The sequence below is a fragment of the Gobio gobio genome, assembly GCF_949357685.1.
Source record: "Gobio gobio genome assembly, chromosome: 7".
Lineage (NCBI taxonomy): Eukaryota > Metazoa > Chordata > Actinopteri > Cypriniformes > Gobionidae > Gobio > Gobio gobio.
In genome coordinates this window covers 32,239,801-32,262,691 of record NC_137103.1, presented here as the reverse complement: position 1 = coordinate 32,262,691, position 22,891 = coordinate 32,239,801, and the positions used below count along the sequence as shown (strand labels likewise).

At 41.1% G+C, this 22,891-nt stretch overlaps 3 protein-coding genes across 3 annotated transcripts; all 3 read left to right on the top strand.

Annotated features, from left to right (window-relative positions):
* Positions 1-3,501: 3,501 nt before the first annotated feature.
* On the top strand, positions 3,502-4,785 carry LOC307128744 (NAD(P)H dehydrogenase [quinone] 1-like; the record flags this gene model as incomplete). Its single annotated transcript, XM_079820687.1, has 6 exons — positions 3,502-3,505; positions 3,582-3,749; positions 3,835-3,965; positions 4,043-4,156; positions 4,278-4,379; positions 4,486-4,785. The coding sequence occupies 6 exons, from the start codon at positions 3,502-3,504 to the stop codon at positions 4,783-4,785; spliced, it is 819 nt and encodes a 272-aa protein (XP_079676813.1).
* A 4,283-nt stretch (positions 4,786-9,068) lies between these two features.
* LOC307128743 (ribosyldihydronicotinamide dehydrogenase [quinone]-like) lies at positions 9,069-10,478 on the top strand (the record flags this gene model as incomplete). The annotated part of the gene is made up of 6 exons (XM_079820686.1): positions 9,069-9,087; positions 9,250-9,417; positions 9,505-9,635; positions 9,721-9,834; positions 9,970-10,071; positions 10,179-10,478. The coding sequence occupies 6 exons, from the start codon at positions 9,069-9,071 to the stop codon at positions 10,476-10,478; spliced, it is 834 nt and encodes a 277-aa protein (XP_079676812.1).
* A 6,445-nt stretch (positions 10,479-16,923) lies between these two features.
* On the top strand, positions 16,924-18,207 carry LOC307128742 (NAD(P)H dehydrogenase [quinone] 1-like; the record flags this gene model as incomplete). The annotated part of the gene is made up of 6 exons (XM_079820685.1): positions 16,924-16,927; positions 17,004-17,171; positions 17,257-17,387; positions 17,465-17,578; positions 17,700-17,801; positions 17,908-18,207. The coding sequence occupies 6 exons, from the start codon at positions 16,924-16,926 to the stop codon at positions 18,205-18,207; spliced, it is 819 nt and encodes a 272-aa protein (XP_079676811.1).
* Positions 18,208-22,891: the final 4,684 nt, after the last annotated feature.

The window sequence follows — 22,891 nt, the reverse complement described above, 5'->3', positions numbered from 1 at the left end:
CAAGGCGCCATCCAGCTCGTCGGGAGCAGCTAGGGTTAGGTGTCTTGCTCATGGACACCTCAACACTTGGTCAGGTGGAACCGGGGATTGAACCACCAACCTTCCGGTTTGTATACAACCTACGTGAACCACTGAGCCACTGCCGTCCCAGGTGGCTCTGTTTTTCCTCCTCCCTCTCCCCGAAGGGGTCATCGGTGGACTGGGGACTTGGCAGTCTGTGAGGACAAGTGGGGGAGGACCAAGAGGTGGAAGGCCACTCTCCCATCCACAAACTGAGTTTAAAGGCTGTTTAACAACATTAAGGCTGTTGTTAAAAATGTCCTTGAGCACTGCATTACTGATGTTGAGCCCTTCTGCTGCAAACACGAACTGATGAGCAAACTCCCTCACGCTGGCTCCCTCCTGCCGAAGAGAGAGGAGCTTGCTGTGTCGATCTGCCATCTGTGCAGTGGAAGGGCAGGGAGATGGGAAAAGGAAGATACCCATTACTCTGCTGAGTCCTCAAGAGGCTGGTTCATTCTGTCACGTAGCGATAGGGAAAAATGGAGCGAGGACTCAAATGCAGATAGGAATGAGTATTTATTGTAAATAATAAAAATAAACACAAAACAAAAACCCACAACGGGTAAAATCAAACTTAAAATAAACAAAATACAAGGAGCAGGAACACGGAAAGAAACAGACGACATAAGACATAACACGACAATGAACCAGCACAGGACTGAAGACACAAGGAGATAATAAAGGGTGACAAATCAAGCAGGAAATGAGTGAGAACAGTTGGGGCAAATAAACCAATAATGAGAATCACATATAGGCCTACATTAATATTCAAAGCCTCTATACTTTGTTTAGCACCTTTAGCATCACTTACAGCCTTGTGTATTTTTGTGTAAAATGCTACAAGCTTGGTACACCTATATTTGGGCAGTTTCTCCCATTCTTCTTTGCAGGACCTCTCAAGCTCCATCAGTTTGGATGGGGAACGTCGGTGCACAGCCATTTTCAGAACTAAAGTCTGGGCCTCACAGACATTCAGAGTTGTCCCATAGCCACTCCTTTGTTATCTAGGCTGTGTGCTTGGGGTCGTTGTCCTGTTGGAAGATGAACCTTCGCCCCAGTCTGAGGTCCAGAGCGCTCTGGAGCAGGTTGTCATCAAGGATGCCTCTGTAAATTGCTGCATTCATCTTTCCCTCGATCCTGACTAGTCTCCCAGTTCCTTCCGCTGAAAAACATCCCCACAGCATGATATATAGTACTGCGCGCCTCTGATCTGTACGCGCGTTCTCTGTTTCCCTGCTAGCAGTAGGTCCACGTAATTGAAAAATGAAAGGTAATTTCGTTTTACTGGCTGACTAATATTCATTTATCTCTTTTATTTACTTAATTTTGCTGTAATAATTATAATTAATATAGATATGAGAGTATGATTTCAGGGAGATTTTACATGGTTTTATTTTTTGATCAGCTGTTTGTGTGCTTCCACACCGAACACGAATGTGCTGCGGCGAAAAAACTGTTTATTTTTTTCCGTTTCGATACCGATTTTTTTAAAACTCTAGCAGGGGCAGAAAAGGCTTCAACCAATCACATATAAGGAAACAAAGGTCACAAAATGTCCAGTTGATGTCATTAGCCATTCAGTCAACATTAACCTTTTCCAGGTATTGCATTTCTCATGAGATTACAGCTGTAGTTTTAGTTACAGCTGTACAGAAGCGCTGTATCCCCACTATAGGCTACAGACAACGACAACATAACCTTTTGAATTAAAACTCACTCTTTCTAAACCTAATTGTGTCCATGACTATGGAAAGTGAATGTGTATCCGTCAGTACGACTGTGGCACTTAAATGTTTACACTGTGACTCAACTGGAAACTTTATCATGGCCGGTTCCGTATGGGGTTACGTTTCTGCCACATTTCTGCGCATGCAAGATCATATTTTGAGCGCGCAAGATCATATTTTGAGTATGCAAAAGGGCATTTATATACCTATACACCAATATACCTAAACTTGCTTGTTCAGACTTATGCGCCGTCGAGAAGCTTGCGTTCTGCAAATGAACAACGTACGCCTCGTGGTGCCATCCAAAAGAGGCACAAAATCACTGACCTTTTCCTGGACCGCTCCCACCAGGTTGAACGACCTGCCAATCTCAATTCGAGCAGGCGAGTCTAGCCATTTTCAGAAAATGTCTAAAGACACATCTTTTCCAGCAACACCTGGCCTGGCCATTTAAGACTAGCACTTACCTAATCTATTCGTTTTTCTTTTATTGAAAAAAAAAACAAAAACTTGAGAGTACTGTGCTAGACTAACTGAGACTTGCACTTCATGCTGTTGCCCTTTCATTGTGTCTTTTTTTGTTGTTGCACACTTATAGTACTGAACTGTGAAAGACTGAAGAGTCACTGGTGTAGAGAGCGCAAACGCCTTTTCATGACACACGTGTCGCCTCTGAGGAGCTGCCAAAATGGCTGTAAATGATCTAGACTCGTTTGTTTGCGCAGAGTTGAGTTCTTTAACAGTGTTATTGTCAGTATAACCGCTGGGTTAAAAGTGTTCTTCTCTTGCTTTAGTTCATTATTGTTGCGCGGGTGGACTGTGAGCGTGTTGGGGTAGTTTCAGGACTCGCAGACCCTCTTTGCTATTTTTAATCATGGGAGTCTGCTGCTAAAAACAGAAACTTCTCTTGCACTTCTCATACGCATGTGCTTACGCACTTTTCGCGATCATAATAAACTGCTGGAGTTCATTCTGAAGGGGGGAAAAAATGCCCTGCTGGGGGAAAATATATTAAACTCTAGAGTGCTAGTCTTAACTAACCTCAGCATGTCCAAGTGTCCGATATAGGTGGTCTCAAGCACACCACCATCCTAAACAGTTAAAATACCCAAAACTACAGTTTTTTCCCCCAGCTGAAAATTGTAGTCAAAATTATAACCTGGCCATGGTACAACAAAGTCACCCAATTCATTTTTGTATCTTTAATCATTATTTTATCTTTATCATATGTATTTTATTTGTATGGCTGTAAAGACATCTGTAGCTCCAGCTGGTGGTGAATGTTGACATCTAGTGGTAAAGGTAAACTAAGTCATAATGCAATTCTAGTTTATCCAGTTTTTTAATTATTAATAGATGTCGCTTTCAAGAAAAAAAATATCCAGTTAAAAATCACTTTTGTTTACCTTTTTTTAATAATAATAATAATAATAATAATTATATATATATATATATATATATAATATTTTTTTATTATTATTATTAAATAGTTCACTGTTCAATTATTATATATAATTAAATGTTTTTATTATTTTTTTAATTATTATTATTAAATAAAGTTCACTGTTCAATTAGTGGTGGTCTGGTAGCACTAATTGACTAGTGAACTCAGCTGTGCACAGGTAGGCCTAATTGTGTGGTCTTAAAAGAAGCTCACAAAGCTGTTGGTGTTTAGTAGATGCTTTGATTTGAGATCTGTGGGTGGAAAAACATGGGTAAGTTATATTCTTTTGTTGCAAATTTTATTTGTTAGTTTGTTTGTTTATTTATCTTCAGATTTTTTGTTTTCAGCCGCAAAGACAGTGTTGATCGTGTACGCCCACCAGAGTGCTGGATCTTTCAATGCGGCCGCTAAAGATGCTGCCGTTGATGTGCTGAAGAAACAGGGCTGCAATGTGTTTGTGTCTGACCTGTATGAAATGAAATTCAAGGCCACAGCAACTGAGGAGGATATTACTGGTGCGGAGACCGTATGATGGTTTTGGAAAATATTAAACTTCACTTGTGCCTTTTTATTAGCGTTATTGCCCAACTTTCTGTTCAGGAGCCGTGAAGGACCCAGAACATTTTTGCTATGGAAAGGAGACCATGCTGGCTTGGCAGGAGGGACGACTAGCTTCTGACATCGTAGAGGAGCACAAGAAACTAAAAGAAGCAGATCTTGTTATTTTTCAGGTATGACTTTTATATCAGAAGTTCCTTTATTTGGGGTAATTGGTTCTTTACTAAGTTTTATTGTCTTTTTGTTGCAGTTTCCCATGTACTGGTTCTCTGTTCCTGCCATCATGAAAGGCTGGATGGATCGCATTCTTACCCTTGGTTTTGCTTACACCTTGGAAAAGCGCTACAGTGAGGGCATCTTCAGGGTGAGGTCTGAGGAAAAACAAATGTTTCCTTTGCATGCACCGCAATAATAAATGTTGGAGGTTTTTTTTAGCAAAGAGTGGGTGGTTAATGTTGGCGTAATTGGAATTTAATTAATGTCAGGAAAAGAAAGCCATGTTGTCCTTCACCACTGGTTCCCATGAGACTATGTTCAGCTCCAATGGGATCAATGGAGATATGAATGTTACTCTGTGGCCAGTTCAGGTAAGAAACGTCATCCCTAGGCTTATTACCTCAACATAATTTTGCACTTTGCGTTTGCATGTAAGCCTAACCTAAAACCGCTGTGCTGATGTTTTCTCTTTTGTAGAATGGTGTCCTCAACTACTGTGGCTTCCAGGTCCTCGCACCACAGATCTTCTGGGCACCCACGCATCTCTCTTCTGAGGCTCGTGACGGCCTGTTGGAAGGCTGGCGTACTCGTCTTCAAGGTCTCTTAAGTGAAGCGCCTCTCACCTTTCCACCCATAGACAGTTTTGACGCGGGGAAAGGCTTTCAGCTGAAGCCTGAAGTCCAGGAGAAGCAGGCTGATTCCCCCTTCGGTCTCACTGTCGGTCACCACCTGGAGAAACCTCTGCCACCGCACAGCCAGATGAAAGCTGGGGTGTGAGATGGAGCAACACTGTCCCCATGTGGCCATGTCACGAGGCTTAATCTTTTAAATAAATGGTTCGTTTTGAGTATTGGAATTCATTGCAAGTCATGTGGAACCCACAACTACTCATTGGCTGTATCTTAAAGTTGATGCCAGAATGGGGCATTTAGAAACCAAAATGCACAGATTTGTGCTCCCTAGTCAAATATTTCCCTACTTTCTCTTTTGTTGCTGGTCTAGTGGTCTTGACAGTGAAAAGTCTGAATTTCACATATTTAATGGCAGGTACACGGGCAGCTCCAAATAATTCACATGGTTACATGGTCCAAATATTAATTATTTTCAGAATAAGCAGCACCTTAATTTTGTGCACTTCTGTGCCCATAAATTTGATTAATTTACACTCTGGAAGGTATCTGTCCTAGATGTGCAAAGCTTCACCATTTCCTGTGTAAATTCCTTTACATGTCCTTTTTTGCAGCAAAGTATCTTGCAGATGTCTAAAAATAACGCTTTGAATTGCATTTGGATTCTTATACTGTAAATCTAAAACAAAAATACTAAAAGGTTATCGCTGCTAGAACCTGGAGTTGCAGTATCAAATTTGGAATATATTGCACACTTTTATTTCTATATAATATGGGTGTGAGCTCCACTTTTGCTTTCTGTGTGACTGAACCAAATTGGGGGGGAAAAATTATATTTAAATGGAAGTTAATAAATTGGATGCAAACTAGAGTTTGAGGTAATGAACTTGACACCAATGTAACATATTGCTTTTTTAAATCGTGTGCTGTTTGAAATGTTGATGTATACAGCATTGTAAGCAGATCATCTCAAGAGAAGTGCTGCACGGAGTGTGAATTCCTTATGTCGATGCTCTTTGGATGTAAGGGATGTTTCAACTCAAAAATTAAAGAATTTCCAAGGCACTCTGTGTAGAAAAAGTTAAAAAGCTTTTAATTCATCATGGCTTATTCTTTTAAAAACAGGGGACAAGTACACCTGTGTTGTGGCTTACAAGCCTTCATCAGGGTGTAGGAACTGCTCAGACCTGCATAGATATTTGAGTATATGCTCAAACACCCAAGTGTGCCAGGTTTAACTGGTTTAACCCCTGGTGGTGCAGGAAGTAAGTATCGGCTTACATCCTGCTGCATCCCAATTCCCATACTATCCATCGTAAATAGTATTCAAAATGAGAAATTTTTCCAAAATCATATTCGTATCACGGTTTTGGAGCCTCGGTTTGGTTCTTTTTGCTGTGGAGGCAGGGTTCATGGCAGGGCACAAGCAATAATAACACTAGATTCATTTTTAACTTAACAATTTAACTTATTAACTTTATACGTTGGCTTCACATTTTCTTTAGAGCATTTAGCATCCAATGTGCTGTGGCGTGCACGGAGTGGGAGGGGGTGTCATGGAGCAAGGACTCAAATGCAGATCGGAATGAGTATTTATTGTAAATAATAAAAATAAACATAACTTGAAACATAAACTTAAAATAAACTAAATACAAGGAGCAGGAAACAGATGACATAAGACACACCATGACAATGAACCAGCACAGGACTGTAGACACAATGAGATAAAGGGTGACAAATCAAGCAGGAAATGAAGGAGAACAGTTGGGGCAAATAAACCAATAATGAGATAACAAGAAGGGCGGGGTGACAAGGGACCAGAGACATGACATGACATCAAAACATGACAAAACCACCACATGTGCTGCACAGACCAAGACAGACATTTGACAGGGGGGGCTTGAGCCCCTGCCCCTTTCGCGGAAGTGTGAAAGTGCCCTTTTTCGATCGCACCGCAGTGCCCCTGCTAACGCAATTCATACCGAGGGGGAGGTCTGTGCACGCCACTGCCGGGTGGTCTACTTTTTCTGTCATAGTATGTTGAAATGAGTATTCCAAAGATACACCGGTGGTCTACTTTTTCCAGGTAGAATCCGAAGTGCAGATATGTGCACATTATATAAAAAAAGCACAGAAATCTCAAATTTGTGTGGTTGTTTCTATCTTCATTTTACAGTGCATTCGGAAAGTATTCACAACGCTTCACTTATTCCACATTTTATGTTACAGCCTTATTCCAAAATGGATTAAATTCATTATTTTCCTCAATTCTACAAACAATAAACATACAAACATAATGACAACGTGAATGAAGTTCACAATCTTTGCAAATGTATTAAATAAAAAAACGAAGAAAATCACATATAGGCCTACATAAATATTCACAGCCTCAATACTTTGTTGAAGCCCCTTTAGCATCACTTACAGCCTCATGTATTTTTGAGTATAATGCTACAAGCTCGGCACACCTATTTTTGGGCAGTTTCTCCCATTCTTCTTTGCAGGACCTCTCAAGCTCCATCAGCTTGTATGGGGAGCGGCGGTGCACAGCCATTTACAGATCTCAAGTCGGGTTCAAGTATGGGCCACTCAAGGACATTCAGAGTTGTCCCATAGCCACTCCTTTGTTATAGGCTGTGTGCTTGGGGTCGTTGTCCTGTTGGAAGATGAACCTTCACCCCAGTCTGAGGTCCAGAGCGCTCTGGAGCAGGTTGTCATCAAGGATGCCTCTGTATATTGTTGCATTCATCTTTCCCTCGGTCCTGACTAGTCTCCCAGTTCCTGCCGCTGAAAAGCATCTCCACAGCATGATGCTGACACCACCATGCTTCACTTTAGGGATGGTATTGGCCAGGTGAAGCGCTGTGCCTGGTTTCCTCCAGACATGACGCTTGCCATTCAGGCCAAAGAGTTCAATCTTTGTTTCATCAGACTAGAGATTTTTGTTTTGGAGGAGACCCCTTCAGGTGCCTTTTGGCAAACTCCAGATGGGCTGTCATGTGCCTTTTACAGAGGAGTGGCTTCCGTCTGCCACTCTATACAGGCCTGATTGGTGGAGTGATGCCGAGATGGTTGTTCTTTGATCAGAGAAAACAGGATGCACCAGAGCTCAATTGAGTGTCGTGGCAAAGGCTGTGAATACTCATGTACAAGGTTTTTTTTTTTATTTTATTTTTTTATAAATTTGCAAAGATTTCAAACGAACGTCTTTCACGTTGTCATTATGGTGTATTGTTTGTAGAATTGAGAAATACATTTAATACATTTTTGAGTAAGCCTGTAACATTACACAATGTGAAAAAAGAGAAGCACTGTGAATACTTTCAGGATGCACTGTAGTAGCTACTGCGCGCCTCTGATCTGCATGCGCGGGTCCGTGTAATTCAAAAATGAAAGGTAATTTCGTTTTACTGGCTGACTAATATTCATTTATCTCTTATTTACTTACTTTCGCTGTAATAATTATAATTAATATAGATATGAGAGTATGATTTCGGAGAGTTTTACACGCCTAATTGGAGAGTAAATCACGAAGGTTTTGTTTAGGAACCGAAAGAATGTCCCGCTAAACTACAATTCAGTGGTAAAAAATAAATGTAGCTACCTTCGGATAATTTGTTTTCTCATTTTGTCAGAAAAACAAAGAAACAGTTCATTATCAAGCATTCAACCCTATTCATGAACATATAAACTAATCTCATGTGGGTTTTTTAATAAAAAATATATATATATATTTTCGTTTTCATTGCACTTGTTCTAAGTCGCCAAATGGAAACACAATAAAACTAAAATGAATAAACAGCTTGAATATTCTCTACATGGGTGGGAAATGAGAATTTTAGAATAACGTTACGGCAATTTTAGAATGACATTAGAATAACGTGGTGTTTGCCTACAAGACAACCACTGGCTCTGCACCAATATACCTAAACTTGCTTGTTCAGACTTATGTGTCGTCAAGAAGCTTGCGTTCTGCAAATGAACAACGTACGCCTCGTGGTGCCATCCAAAAGAGGCACAAAATCGCTCTCACAGACCTTTTCCTGGACCGCTCCCACCAGGTGGAACGACCTGCCAATCTCAATTCGAGTAGCCGAGTCTAGCCATTTTCAGAAAATGTCTAAAGACACATCTTTTCCAGCAACACCTGGCCTGGCCATTTAAGACTAGCACTTACCTAATCTATTTGTTTTTCTTTTATTAAAAAAACCCAAAACAAAATCCTTGAGTGTACTGTGCTAGACTAATTGAGACTTGCACTTCATGCTGTTGCCCCTTCATTGTCTTTTTTTGCACTCTTCCTAGTGTAGTACTGTGAAAGACTGAAGAGTCACCGGTGTAGAGAGCACAAACGCCTTTTCATGACACACGTGTCGCCTCTGAGGAGCTGCCAAAAGCAGCCAAAGCTGCCAGCACTAATTGAATAGTGAAATGACTCAGCTGTGCACAGGTAGGCCTAATTGTGTGGTCTTAAAAGAAGCTCACAAAGCTGTTGGTGTTTAGTAGATGCTTTGACTTGAGACCTGTGGGTGGAAAAACATGGGTAGGTTACATTCTTTTGTTGCAATTTTTATGTGTTTGTTTGTTTATTTATCTTCTGAATTTTTTTCAGCTGCAAAGACAGTGTTGATTGTGTACGCCCACCAGAGTGCTGGATCTTTCAATGCGGCCGCTAAAGATGCTGCCGTTGATGTGCTGAAAAAACAGGGCTGCAATGTGTTTGTGTCTGACCTATATGAAATGAAATTCAAGGCCACAGCAACCGAGAAGGATATTACTGGTGTGGAGGCAGTATGATGTTTTTTTTGGAAAATATTAAACTTCACTTGTGCCTTTTATCAGCGTTATTGCACAACTTTCTGTTCAGGAGCAGTGAAGGACCCAGAACACTTTTGCTATGGAAAGGAGACCATGCTGGCTTGGCAGGAGGGACGACTAGCTTCTGACATTGTAGAGGAGCACAAGAAACTAAAAGAAGCAGATATTGTTATTTTTCAGGTATGATTTTTTTTTTATATATATCAGAAGTTACTTATTTGGGCTAATTGGTTCTTTACTAAGTTTTATTGTCTTTTTGTTGCAGTTTCCCATGTACTGGTTCTCTGTTCCTGCCATCATGAAAGGCTGGATGGATCGCATTCTTACCCTTGGTTTTGCATACACCTTGGAAAAGCGCTACAGTGAGGGCATCTTCAGGGTGAGGCCTGAGGAAAAACAAATTTTTCCTTTGTATGCTCCGCAATAAATGTTGTTGGGTGTTTTTTTGTTTTGTTTTTTTTTTTGAAAAAGTGGGTGGTTAAAATTGGCATAATTTGACTTCAATTCATGTCAGGAAAAGAAAGCCATGTTGTCCTTCACCACTGGTTCCCATGAGACTATGTTCAGCTCCAATGGGATCAATGGAGATATGAATGTTACTCTGTGGCCAGTTCAGGTAAGAAACATCATCCCTTTTACCTCAACTAGGCTTAATTTTGCACTTTTTGCGTTTGCATGTAAGCCTAACCTGAAACCGCTGTGCTGATGTTTTCTCTTTTGTAGAATGGTGTCCTCAACTACTGTGGCTTCAAGGTCCTCGCACCACAGATCTTCTGGGCACCCACGCATCTCTCTTCTGAGGCTCGTGACGGCCTGTTGGAAGGCTGGCGTACTCGTCTTCAAGGTCTCTTAAGTGAAGCGCCTCTCACCTTTCCACCCATAGACAGTTTTGACGCGGGGAAAGGCTTTCAGCTGAAGCCTGAAGTCCAGGAGAAGCAGGCTAATTCCCCCTTCGGTCTCACTGTCGGTCACCACCTGGAGAAACCTCTGCCACCGCACAGCCAGATGAAAGCTGGGGTGTGAGATGGAGCAACACTGTCCCCATGTGGCCATGTCACGAGGCTTAATCTTTGTGAAATAAATGTTTGTTTTGAGTATTGGAATTCATTGCAAGTCATGTGGAACCCACAACTACTCATTGGCAGTATCTTAAAGTTGATGCCAGATTGGGGCATTTCAAAACCAAAATGCACAGTAGATTTGTGTTCCCTAGTCAAATATTTCCCTACTTTCTCTTTTGTTGCTGGTCTAGTGGTCTTGACAGTGAACGCCTTGACAGGCCGCTCCAAATAATTCAAATGTTACATGGTCCAAATATGATTTATTTTCAGAACAATCAGCACCTTAATTTTGCTCACTTCTGTGCCCATAAATTGGACTGATTTACTCTCTGGAAGGTATTTGTCCTAGATGTCCTTAGCTTCCCCATTTCCTGTGTAAATTTCTTGACTTGTCAGGTTTTTTTGTTTTGCAGCAAAGGGTTTTGCAGATGTCTAAAGATAACGCTTAGAATTGCATTTGGATTCTTATACTGTAAATCTAAAACAAATCCAAAAAGGTTATCACTGGTAATCTAGAAACCAGTAGACTTTTAGTCTCAAATTTGGAATATATTGCAAATTTCTATATAATATGGGTGTGAGCTCCACTTCTGCTTTCTGTGTGAATGAGCCAAATTGGGGAAAAAAGTGATATTTATTTAAATGGAAGTTAATAAATTGGATGCAAACTAGAGTTTGAGGTAATGAGCTTGACACCAACGTAGCATATTGATTTTAAATCGTGTGCTGTTTGAAATGTTGATGTATACAGCACTTTAAGCAAATCATCTCAAGAGAAGTGCTGTACGGAGTGTGAATTCATTTCGGTGCTCTTTGGATGTAAGGGATATTTCAACTCGAAAATTAAAGAATTTCCAAGGCACTCGGTGTAGAAAAAGTTAAAAAGCTTTTAATTCATCATGGCTTATTCTTTTAAAAACAGGTGACAAGTATACCTGTGTTGTGGCTTACAAGCCTTCATCAGGGTGTAGGAACTGCTCAGACCTGCATAGATATTTAAGTGTGCCAGGTTTAACTGGTTATAGCATGGTCTTTAACCCCTGGTGGTGCAGAAAGTAACTTTAGGCTTACATCAAGCTGCATCCCAATTCCCATACTATCCATCCTAAATAGTATTCAAAATGAGAAATTTGTCCAAAATCATAGTATGTTGAAATTAGGGGTGTAAGGATGGACCTATGCCACGGTTTGGTTCATATCATGGTTTTGGAGCCTCGGTTTGGTTCTTTTTGCTGTGGAGGCAGGGTTCATGGCAGGGCACAAGCAATAAAAACACTAGATTCACTTTTAACTTAACAATTTAACTTATTAACTTTATACGTTGGCTTCACATTTTCTTCAGAGCAGTTAGCATCCAATGTGCTGTGGCGTGCACAGGGAGTGGGAGGGGGTGTCATGGAGCAAGGACTCAAATGCAGATAGGAATGAGTATTTATTGTAAATAATAACAATAATCATAGCTTGAAACATAAACTTAAAATAAACTAAATACAAGGAGCAGGAACACGGCAGGAAACAGATGACATAAGACATACGTAAATGCAATATTTGGCAATACACAGATGTTTCAGAGACATACTTTATGTACTGCTTAATACAGCGTGTGTTTGTACAAGAATAAAGTTCAACATATAAGCCTACACTATCAATGAAGTAGGGTCTACGTTTTTAATCAGTTTTATTTTGATGAACATGACAATATAACATCGTGACTACACTCTAAAAAAAAAGGCTCGTAATCATAGGGGAACCTTTTTTAGTGCTATATAGCACCAATTTTGGTGCTTCAGTGGTTCTTCAGCGGTTCTTCAGAGGTGCTATATAGCACCTTAGTCAAAGAACCGGTGAAGAACCTCTGAAGAACCGCTGAAGAACCACTGAAGAACCACTGAAGCACCAAAATTGGTGCTATATAGCACTAAAAAAGTTCCCCTATGATTACGAGCCAAGAACCATTTTTGGTGCAATATAGAACCTTTTTTTTTTTAGAGTGTACATGAAAGGAGGTTTTACTGTTATAAAAAACAGATTTGTGCGTTTTAGTGGAACTGAACGTTTTAGAATAAACACGAAACACACATGATCGCTGTCATGCGGTGAATCTGGCCAATCGTGGAACAGCTGTGTCGTCATCAGAGTCCGTGCAGCCTCGTGCAGCCGCTCTGGAGAAACTGCACAGGCTGTATTAGCCGACTGCTCTCGAATCGCTCTCGCGGCACTTTGTTGACATACATCACTGTCACGTGGCGTCGGCGCTGCCTCAAGTTGGACAAAATTTCTAACCGGCATGCATTGCTTCAAGTCAGCCGCCGATCGGTCTGCGCATCGCTGGGTGAAGTTGAACAAGCCTAAAACCACAACTTGTGCTGCACAGGACAAGACAGACATGTGACATTACCCCCTCCTTAAGGAGCGGCTACCAGAGACGCTCCCCTAGGGGACAATGGAGGGACGAGAGGAGGGGACCAGGGAGGGACGGGAGGGGGGGGGCAGGGAGGGACACAGACCAGGGAGGGATGGGAGGGACAGACCAGGGCGGGATGGGAGGGACAGACCAGGGCGGGACGGGACGGGAGGGACAGCCCTGTGCTCCTCCCAAGCACATAGGACTGCCCACAAATAAAACCCCAGCACAGCCCTCCTGGCTCGGGACTCGGGACCACCGGACCTGGAACCACCGGACTCGGGACCACCAGACTCTGGCCCTATGAGGGCGAGGCGATATGGAGCCTACCGCTTCAGGGGAAGCTGCCACCCCTTTAGCCACCTCTGGGTAGGTAAATGGACTGTATTTATATAGCGCTTTCAACAGACCCATGGCCATCCAAAGCACTTTACATATTGCCTCACATTCCCCCATTCACTCATTCACAGACGGCGGTGTCAGCCATGCAAGGCGCCATCCAGCTCGTCGGGAGCAGCTAGGGTTAGGTGTCTTGCTCATGGACACCTCAACACTTGGTCAGGTGGAACCGGGGATTGAACCACCAACCTTCCGGTTTGTATACAACCTACGTGAACCACTGAGCCACTGCCGCCCCAGGTGGCTCTGTTTTTCCTCCTCCCTCTCCCCGAAGGGGTCATCGGTGGACTGGGGACTTGGCAGTCTGTGAGGACAAGTGGGGGAGGACCAAGAGGTGGAAGGCCACTCTCCCATCCACAAACTGAGTTTAAAGGCTGTTTAACAACATTAAGGCTGTTGTTAAAAATGTCCTTGAGCACTGCATTACTGATGTTGAGCCCTTCTGCTGCAAACACGAACTGATGAGCAAACTCCCTCACGCTGGCTCCCTCCTGCCGAAGAGAGAGGAGCTTGCTGTGTCGATCTGCCATCTGTGCAGTGGAAGGGCAGGGAGATGGGAAAAGGAAGATACCCATTACTCTGCTGAGTCCTCAAGAGGCTGGTTCATTCTGTCACGTAGCGATAGGGAAAAATGGAGCGAGGACTCAAATGCAGATAGGAATGAGTATTTATTGTAAATAATAAAAATAAACACAAAACAAAAACCCACAACGGATAAAATCAAACTTAAAATAAACAAAATACAAGGAGCAGGAACACGGAAAGAAACAGACGACATAAGACATAACACGACAATGAACCAGCACAGGACTGAAGACACAAGGAGATAATAAAGGGTGACAAATCAAGCAGGAAATGAGTGAGAACAGTTGGGGCAAATAAACCAATAATGAGAATCACATATAGGCCTACATTAATATTCAAAGCCTCTATACTTTGTTTAGCACCTTTAGCATCACTTACAGCCTTGTGTATTTTTGTGTAAAATGCTACAAGCTTGGTACACCTATATTTGGGCAGTTTCTCCCATTCTTCTTTGCAGGACCTCTCAAGCTCCATCAGTTTGGATGGGGAACGTCGGTGCACAGCCATTTTCAGATCTAAAGTCTGGGCCTCACAGACATTCAGAGTTGTCCCATAGCCACTCCTTTGTTATCTAGGCTGTGTGCTTGGGGTCGTTGTCCTGTTGGAAGATGAACCTTCGCCCCAGTCTGAGGTCCAGAGCGCTCTGGAGCAGGTTGTCATCAAGGATGCCTCTGTAAATTGCTGCATTCATCTTTCCCTCGATCCTGACTAGTCTCCCAGTTCCTGCCGCTGAAAAACATCCCCACAGCATGATATATAGTACTGCGCGCCTCTGATCTGTACGCGCGTTCTCTGTTTCCCTGCTAGCAGTAGGTCCACGTAATTGAAAAATGAAAGGTAATTTCGTTTTACTGGCTGACTAATATTCATTTATCTCTTTTATTTACTTAATTTTGCTGTAATAATTATAATTAATATAGATATGAGAGTATGATTTCAGGGAGATTTTACATGGTTTTATTTTTTGATCAGCTGTTTGTGTGCTTCCACACCGAACACGAATGTGCTGCGGCGAAAAAACTGTTTATTTTTTTCCGTTTCGATACCGATTTTTTTAAAACTCTAGCAGGGGCAGAAAAGGCTTCAACCAATCACATATAAGGAAACAAAGGTCACAAAATGTCCAGTTGATGTCATTAGCCATTCAGTCAACATTAACCTTTTCCAGGTATTGCATTTCTCATGAGATTACAGCTGTAGTTTTAGTTACAGCTGTACAGAAGCGCTGTATCCCCACTATAGGCTACAGACAACGACAACATAACCTTTTGAATTAAAACTCACTCTTTCTAAACCTAATTGTGTCCATGACTATGGAAAGTGAATGTGTATCCGTCAGTACGACTGTGGCACTTAAATGTTTACACTGTGACTCAACTGGAAACTTTATCATGGCCGGTTCCGTATGGGGTTATGTTTCTGCCACATTTCTGCGCATGTAAGATCATATTTTGAGCGCGCAAGATCATATTTTGAGTATGCAAAAGGGCATTTATATACCTATACACCAATATACCTAAACTTGCTTGTTCAGACTTATGCGCCGTCGAGAAGCTTGCGTTCTGCAAATGAACAACGTACGCTTCGTGGTGCCATCCAAAAGAGGCACAAAATCACTGACCTTTTCCTGGACCGCTCCCACCAGGTTGAACGACCTGCCAATCTCAATTCGAGCAGGCGAGTCTAGCCATTTTCAGAAAATGTCTAAAGACACATCTTTTCCAGCAACACCTGGCCTGGCCATTTAAGACTAGCACTTACCTAATCTATTCGTTTTTCTTTTATTGAAAAAAAAAACAAAAACTTGAGAGTACTGTGCTAGACTAACTGAGACTTGCACTTCATGCTGTTGCCCTTTCATTGTGTCTTTTTTTGTTGTTGCACACTTATAGTACTGAACTGTGAAAGACTGAAGAGTCACTGGTGTAGAGAGCGCAAACGCCTTTTCATGACACACGTGTCGCCTCTGAGGAGCTGCCAAAATGGCTGTAAATGATCTAGACTCGTTTGTTTGCGCAGAGTTGAGTTCTTTAACAGTGTTATTGTCAGTATAACCGCTGGGTTAAAAGTGTTCTTCTCTTGCTTTAGTTCATTATTGTTGCGCGGGTGGACTGTGAGCGTGTTGGGGTAGTTTCAGGACTCGCAGACCCTCTTTGCTATTTTTAATCATGGGAGTCTGCTGCTAAAAACAGAAACTTCTCTTGCACTTCTCATACGCATGTGCTTACGCACTTTTCGCGATCATAATAAACTGCTGGAGTTCATTCTGAAGGGGGGAAAAAATGCCCTGCTGGGGGAAAATATATTAAACTCTAGAGTGCTAGTCTTAACTAACCTCAGCATGTCCAAGTGTCCGATATAGGTGGTCTCAAGCACACCACCATCCTAAACAGTTAAAATACCCAAAACTACAGTTTTTTCCCCCAGCTGAAAATTGTAGTCAAAATTATAACCTGGCCATGGTACAACAAAGTCACCCAATTCATTTTTGTATCTTTAATCATTATTTTATCTTTATCATATGTATTTTATTTGTATGGCTGTAAAGACATCTGTAGCTCCAGCTGGTGGTGAATGTTGACATCTAGTGGTAAAGGTAAACTAAGTCATAATGCAATTCTAGTTTATCCAGTTTTTTAATTATTAATAGATGTCGCTTTCAAGAAAAAAAATATCCAGTTAAAAATCACTTTTGTTTACCTTTTTTTAATAATAATAATAATAATAATAATTATATATATATATATATATATATATATATATATATATAATATTTTTTTATTATTATTATTAAATAGTTCACTGTTCAATTATTATATATAATTAAATGTTTTTATTATTTTTTTAATTATTATTATTAAATAAAGTTCACTGTTCAATTAGTGGTGGTCTGGTAGCACTAATTGACTAGTGAACTCAGCTGTGCACAGGTAGGCCTAATTGTGTGGTCTTAAAAGAAGCTCACAAAGCTGTTGGTGTTTAGTAGATGCTTTGATTTGAGATCTGTGGGTGGAAAAACATGGGTAAGTTATATTCTTTTGTTGCAAATTTTATTTGTTAGTTTGTTTGTTTATTTATCTTCAGATTTTTTGTTTTCAGCCGCAAAGACAGTGTTGATCGTGTACGCCCACCAGAGTGCTGGATCTTTCAATGCGGCCGCTAAAGATGCTGCCGTTGATGTGCTGAAGAAACAGGGCTGCAATGTGTTTGTGTCTGACCTGTATGAAATGAAATTCAAGGCCACAGCAACTGAGGAGGATATTACTGGTGCGGAGACCGTATGATGGTTTTGGAAAATATTAAACTTCACTTGTGCCTTTTTATTAGCGTTATTGCCCAACTTTCTGTTCAGGAGCCGTGAAGGACCCAGAACATTTTTGCTATGGAAAGGAGACCATGCTGGCTTGGCAGGAGGGACGACTAGCTTCTGACATCGTAGAGGAGCACAAGAAACTAAAAGAAGCAGATCTTGTTATTTTTCAGGTATGACTTTTATATCAGAAGTTCCTTTATTTGGGGTAATTGGTTCTTTACTAAGTTTTATTGTCTTTTTGTTGCAGTTTCCCATGTACTGGTTCTCTGTTCCTGCCATCATGAAAGGCTGGATGGATCGCATTCTTACCCTTGGTTTTGCTTACACCTTGGAAAAGCGCTACAGTGAGGGCATCTTCAGGGTGAGGTCTGAGGAAAAACAAATGTTTCCTTTGCATGCACCGCAATAATAAATGTTGGAGGTTTTTTTTAGCAAAGAGTGGGTGGTTAATGTTGGCGTAATTGGAATTTAATTAATGTCAGGAAAAGAAAGCCATGTTGTCCTTCACCACTGGTTCCCATGAGACTATGTTCAGCTCCAATGGGATCAATGGAGATATGAATGTTACTCTGTGGCCAGTTCAGGTAAGAAACGTCATCCCTAGGCTTATTACCTCAACATAATTTTGCACTTTGCGTTTGCATGTAAGCCTAACCTAAAACCGCTGTGCTGATGTTTTCTCTTTTGTAGAATGGTGTCCTCAACTACTGTGGCTTCCAGGTCCTCGCACCACAGATCTTCTGGGCACCCACGCATCTCTCTTCTGAGGCTCGTGACGGCCTGTTGGAAGGCTGGCGTACTCGTCTTCAAGGTCTCTTAAGTGAAGCGCCTCTCACCTTTCCACCCATAGACAGTTTTGACGCGGGGAAAGGCTTTCAGCTGAAGCCTGAAGTCCAGGAGAAGCAGGCTAATTCCCCCTTCGGTCTCACTGTTGGTCACCACCTGGAGAAACCTCTGCCACCGCACAGCCAGATGAAAGCTGGGGTGTGAGATGGAGCAACACTGTCCCCATGTGGCCATGTCACGAGGCTTAATCTTTAGAGGTGAATAAATTTGTTCGTTTTGAGTTTGACTACTGTAATTCATTTAATCATGTGGAACCCACAACTACTCATTGGCTGTATCTTAAAGTTGATGCCAGATTGGAGCATTTAGAAACCAAAAAACAACAGTTGTAGATTTGTGCTCCCTAGTCAAGTATTTCCTTACTTTCTCCATTTTGTTGCTGGTTTAGCGGTCTTGTAACTCTTTACCCCAATAAGATGGAATCCGTGCTTGACAGTGAAAAGTCTGAATTTCACACATTTTAATGGCAGGTACACGGGTAGCTCTAAATGATACAAATGGTTCCATGATCCAAATACCAAGTGTTTGTTTCAGAACAAGCAGCACCTTAATATGGCACATTTATTCTGTGCACATTAATGGGATTAATTTGCTCTCGGGGAAGGTATTTGTCCTAGCCTGACGTCGTCATACTCAATTCTAGTCAGAATATGAGTCTGATACTGCTCCGTTGGGCTGTGATTATGGGGCGTGTTTCAACCGAACCAGGAAAGACCTCAATTGGATAGACCTACAACCAATCAGAGCAACGGAGCGACGCATAATGTTAGTTGTCAAAAGTCAACAGAACTCAACTGCACTGTTGCCTAGTCCGCGGGTTGTAGCGACCCCCCCCCCCCAAATTATGTGATATTCAAACCCAGGAAATTTTTTTTTTTTTTTTTTTTTAATAGCTACCAGCCCTTCCAAAATAACACATATTTTATCCCCAAATGCCCCCCCCGGAAAGCTATTGGGCTTGTTTATGGCTAGTTTTGAGGAACGTTAGCAATTGGGCGGGTTGTTGTAAAAACTTGGCAACCCTGTCTGCACGCACGCTGGAATAAGTAGCCTAACGTTAGAAGAAAAAGATGAGTGTAAACGATCTTTGCCGGTGTTGTAAAAAAGAATTTAAGGATACACAGAGTTTCTGAGAGAAATAGTAAAGGTGAATGCATATACGAACAAGTTCTCTGTTTAGGATTAGAACAAATTCAACCCAAGCGGCTTTTGATGACGTGGATGATTACGTTTATGTTGATCATCTGTCCATCATCGTCTAAAGCCCGCCCTGACAATTTCATTGGTCCGAACAGTTTCTGTTCGGGCATAATTACTTCTCTACTGATCAATTCCAGACCGACCTGCCCGAGTAAAAATGTTGTGGGCGGGGCTAAGTTCGGCTGGCATCCAGGCTATTTGTCCTATAGATGTGCACAGCTTTCCCATTTCCTGTGGAAATTCCTTTTTGAGGCATGTCCATTTCTACAGCAAAGTGCTTTGCAGATGTCTGAAGATGATGAATTGCATTTGGATTCTTCTACTGTAATCTAAACCGCATCCTAAAAGGTGCTCAAATTACCCCATCTAGTTAGAATCCGTGTACATTACATTAAAAAAAGTGCAAAAAATCTCCTTTGGGTTGTTTCTATCTTCATTTTACAGTGCATCCGGAAAGTATTCACGACGCTTCACTTTTTCCACATTTTATGTTCCAGCTTTATTTCCTCACTTCTACAAACATAATGACAACGTGAATTAAGTTCACAATCTTTGCAAATGTATTAAGAAAAAATTAATCACATGTACATAAGAATTCACAGCCTTTTCTCAATACTTTGTTGAAGCACCTTTGGCATCGCTTACAGCCTCATGTCTTTTGAGTATGACACTACAAGCTCGGCACACCTATTTGTGGGCAGTTTCTCCCATTCTTCTTTGCAGGACGTCTCACGCTCCTTCAGTTTGGCTGGGGAGCGTCGGTGCACAGCCATTTTCAGATCTCTCCAGAGATGCTCTGGCTGATCCACTCAAGGACATTCAGTTGTCCCATAGCCACTCCTTCGTTATCTAGGCTGTGTGCTTGGGGTCGTTGTCCTGTTGGAAGATGAACCTTCTCCCCAGTCTGAGGTCCAGAGCGCTCTGGAGCAGGTTGTCATCAAGGATGCCTCTGTAAATTGCTGCATTCATCTTTCCCTCGATCCTGACTATTCTCCCAGTTCCTGCCGCTGAAAAGCATCTCCACAGCATGATGCTGACACCACCATGCTTCACTTTAGGGATGGTATTGGCCAGGTGAAGCGCGGCACCTGGTTTCCTCCAGACATGACGCCTGCCATTCAGGCCAAAGAGTTCAATCTTTGTTTTATCAGACTAGAGATTTTTGTTTTGGAGACCTCTTCAGATGCCTTTTGGCAAACTCCAGATGGGTTGTCATGTCTTTTACTGAGGAGTGGCTTCCATCCGGCCACTCTATACAGACCTGATTGGTGGAGTGATGCCGAGATGGTTGTTCTTTGATCACTGGAAACCGGATTTTTGTCTCAATTGAGTGTCATGGCAAAGGCTGTGAATCCTTGTACGTGTCTTTAAAAAAAAAAAAAATACATTTTGCAAATATTTCCAACAAACTTTCACTTTGTTACTATGGTGTATTTTTTTTGTAGAATAGAGAAATGACTTTAATCCATTTGAGTAAGGCTGTAACATAGCACAATGTGGAAAAAGTGAAACGCTGTGAATACTCTCTGGATACACTGTACTGCGCCTTCTGTCTTCCTGCTAGCAGGACGTCTGTGTAATTTTCCATCTCTACACGGGCAGGAAATAAATGCCCCTTTCCACTGTTATGAGCATTCTAATAACGTTAACGTTATGGGAACGTTAGAATAATGTTACAGGAATATTATAATTACTTTGAAGAATGTTAGATGGACGTTAGAATAAGGTTATGGGAACGTTAGAATAACATTATTGGAACGTTAGAGTAACATTATGGGAACATTAGAATAACATTATTTGTACATTCAAATAAGATTACATGGATTTTAGAATAAGGTTATGGGAACGTTAGAATAATGTTAGATGGATGTTAGAATAAGGTTATGGGAATGTTAGAATAACATGGGAACGTTAGAATAATGTTTTGGGAACATTAGATGGACGTTAGAATAACATTATGGGAACGTTAGATGGACATTAAAATAAAGTTTATGGAATGTTAAAATAACGTTAGTTGGACATTAGAATAATGTTATTGGAATGTTAGATGGATGTAAGAATAAGGGCTTTATTTCTTCTCGATAGGCGAGTAACACTGATTTTGTTTTGTTTCACAGAACTAATATATGTTGGCTTTTGTTTGAAAATGCTCATATGTCATGTTCACTTGTTTGTCCATTTGCGATCATATTGTCATTCACTTCAGTGATGATAAATACCCATTCATTTCGTTAACCGATAAGCCTGGAGTGTCTCCTCCTCGCTGTCTGTTTCAAGCATCATTCACTCCCAATGTGTGTCCGGCAAGTAAGTTGACAAACTCCTAATATATGTTTGTTTACTTTGGTTCCTCTTTTCATGATCGATATAACCCTCTAATCTTGTCTTAATTGTAATATGTTCATTAGTTGGACTGCCGTGCTCCTGCTATCGAGTTGTTCATGAGAACTGTGTTTGTGTTTTTGCAATCGAAGGGATGACTTTTTCACTGAACATTCATCCTGGATTACCATAGTAACACACATTGCTTTCACTTATTGATGATACCTAGGCCACAGCAGATTCCGCCATAGTCATTGCCTGGGTTACGTATGTGTGGGGTGGAGCTATCAAAATAGGGGCTTGTTTGTTTTTGGTGATTTGAAATCAGCATCGGTTACCAGAAAGCACTTACCCCACCTTTAAAACATCACAACCAGAGCCTACAACATATTTAAAGGAATACATAACACACACACTAACCATAAAAGTTAAACTCAGGTAACCTGACAAGGCATTTTGGCTATTTATAAAATAATTATACAATATTTTATTAAACAAATTAAATATAAAAACAAATAAAGTAAAATAAAATAAATTGGAAGTAAAAACCTCACAGATATAACAGGTGTTTATGTAGCCCAGCTGATTAACAAATGGCACAAATAAAATAAATCATGCCTTCTAAAAACATTAAACATAATTTAATAATGAATCACAAAGCCTGCTATAGAGGAAGAGAATGTACAGATCGACTCCATTTGTTGACTCTTTTCTTTTTACACGGCAAATCATGGGGTGGGGGACCTTTTGTTTAAAAGGACTTCAACTTTATAGAACAATATAAACATGACAAACAAAATTGGCCTGGTACAAAATATGAAATGTCTTAATCAGACAACAGACAAGCATCATAACATAAGTGACCAGACCACTATGGATGACCAGGAGTGACACTTAAAAATAAAATGAAGAATCAATTTATCAATTTAATAATTCAAACATAAAAATCAACAAGATTTTTCATTTTATTTTTAAGTGTCACTCCTGGTCCTCCATACCATACCCTAGAGGGCTGCATTGGGATTGGGACCCAACAAAAATCTCACGCGCGTGGTTGCTGCGGGTAGGAGTGGGCGGTCTGCCCTCTAGGGCTATAATGCCACCCGAAACATTTTGGAAAGAAATGCACTCTCTCTCACACACACACACACATGAAAAATATATACTGTATTTATTTTTCTTCTGTGCATTTGTCCTCCACTCTAGCTTGATACTCTAGTTTTTTTAATAAACTTGGCATTGCATACTACAAATATTATTGGCTCTGTGACGAATTGCTTTGTTTTTCTATTGTAAATTGCTTTGG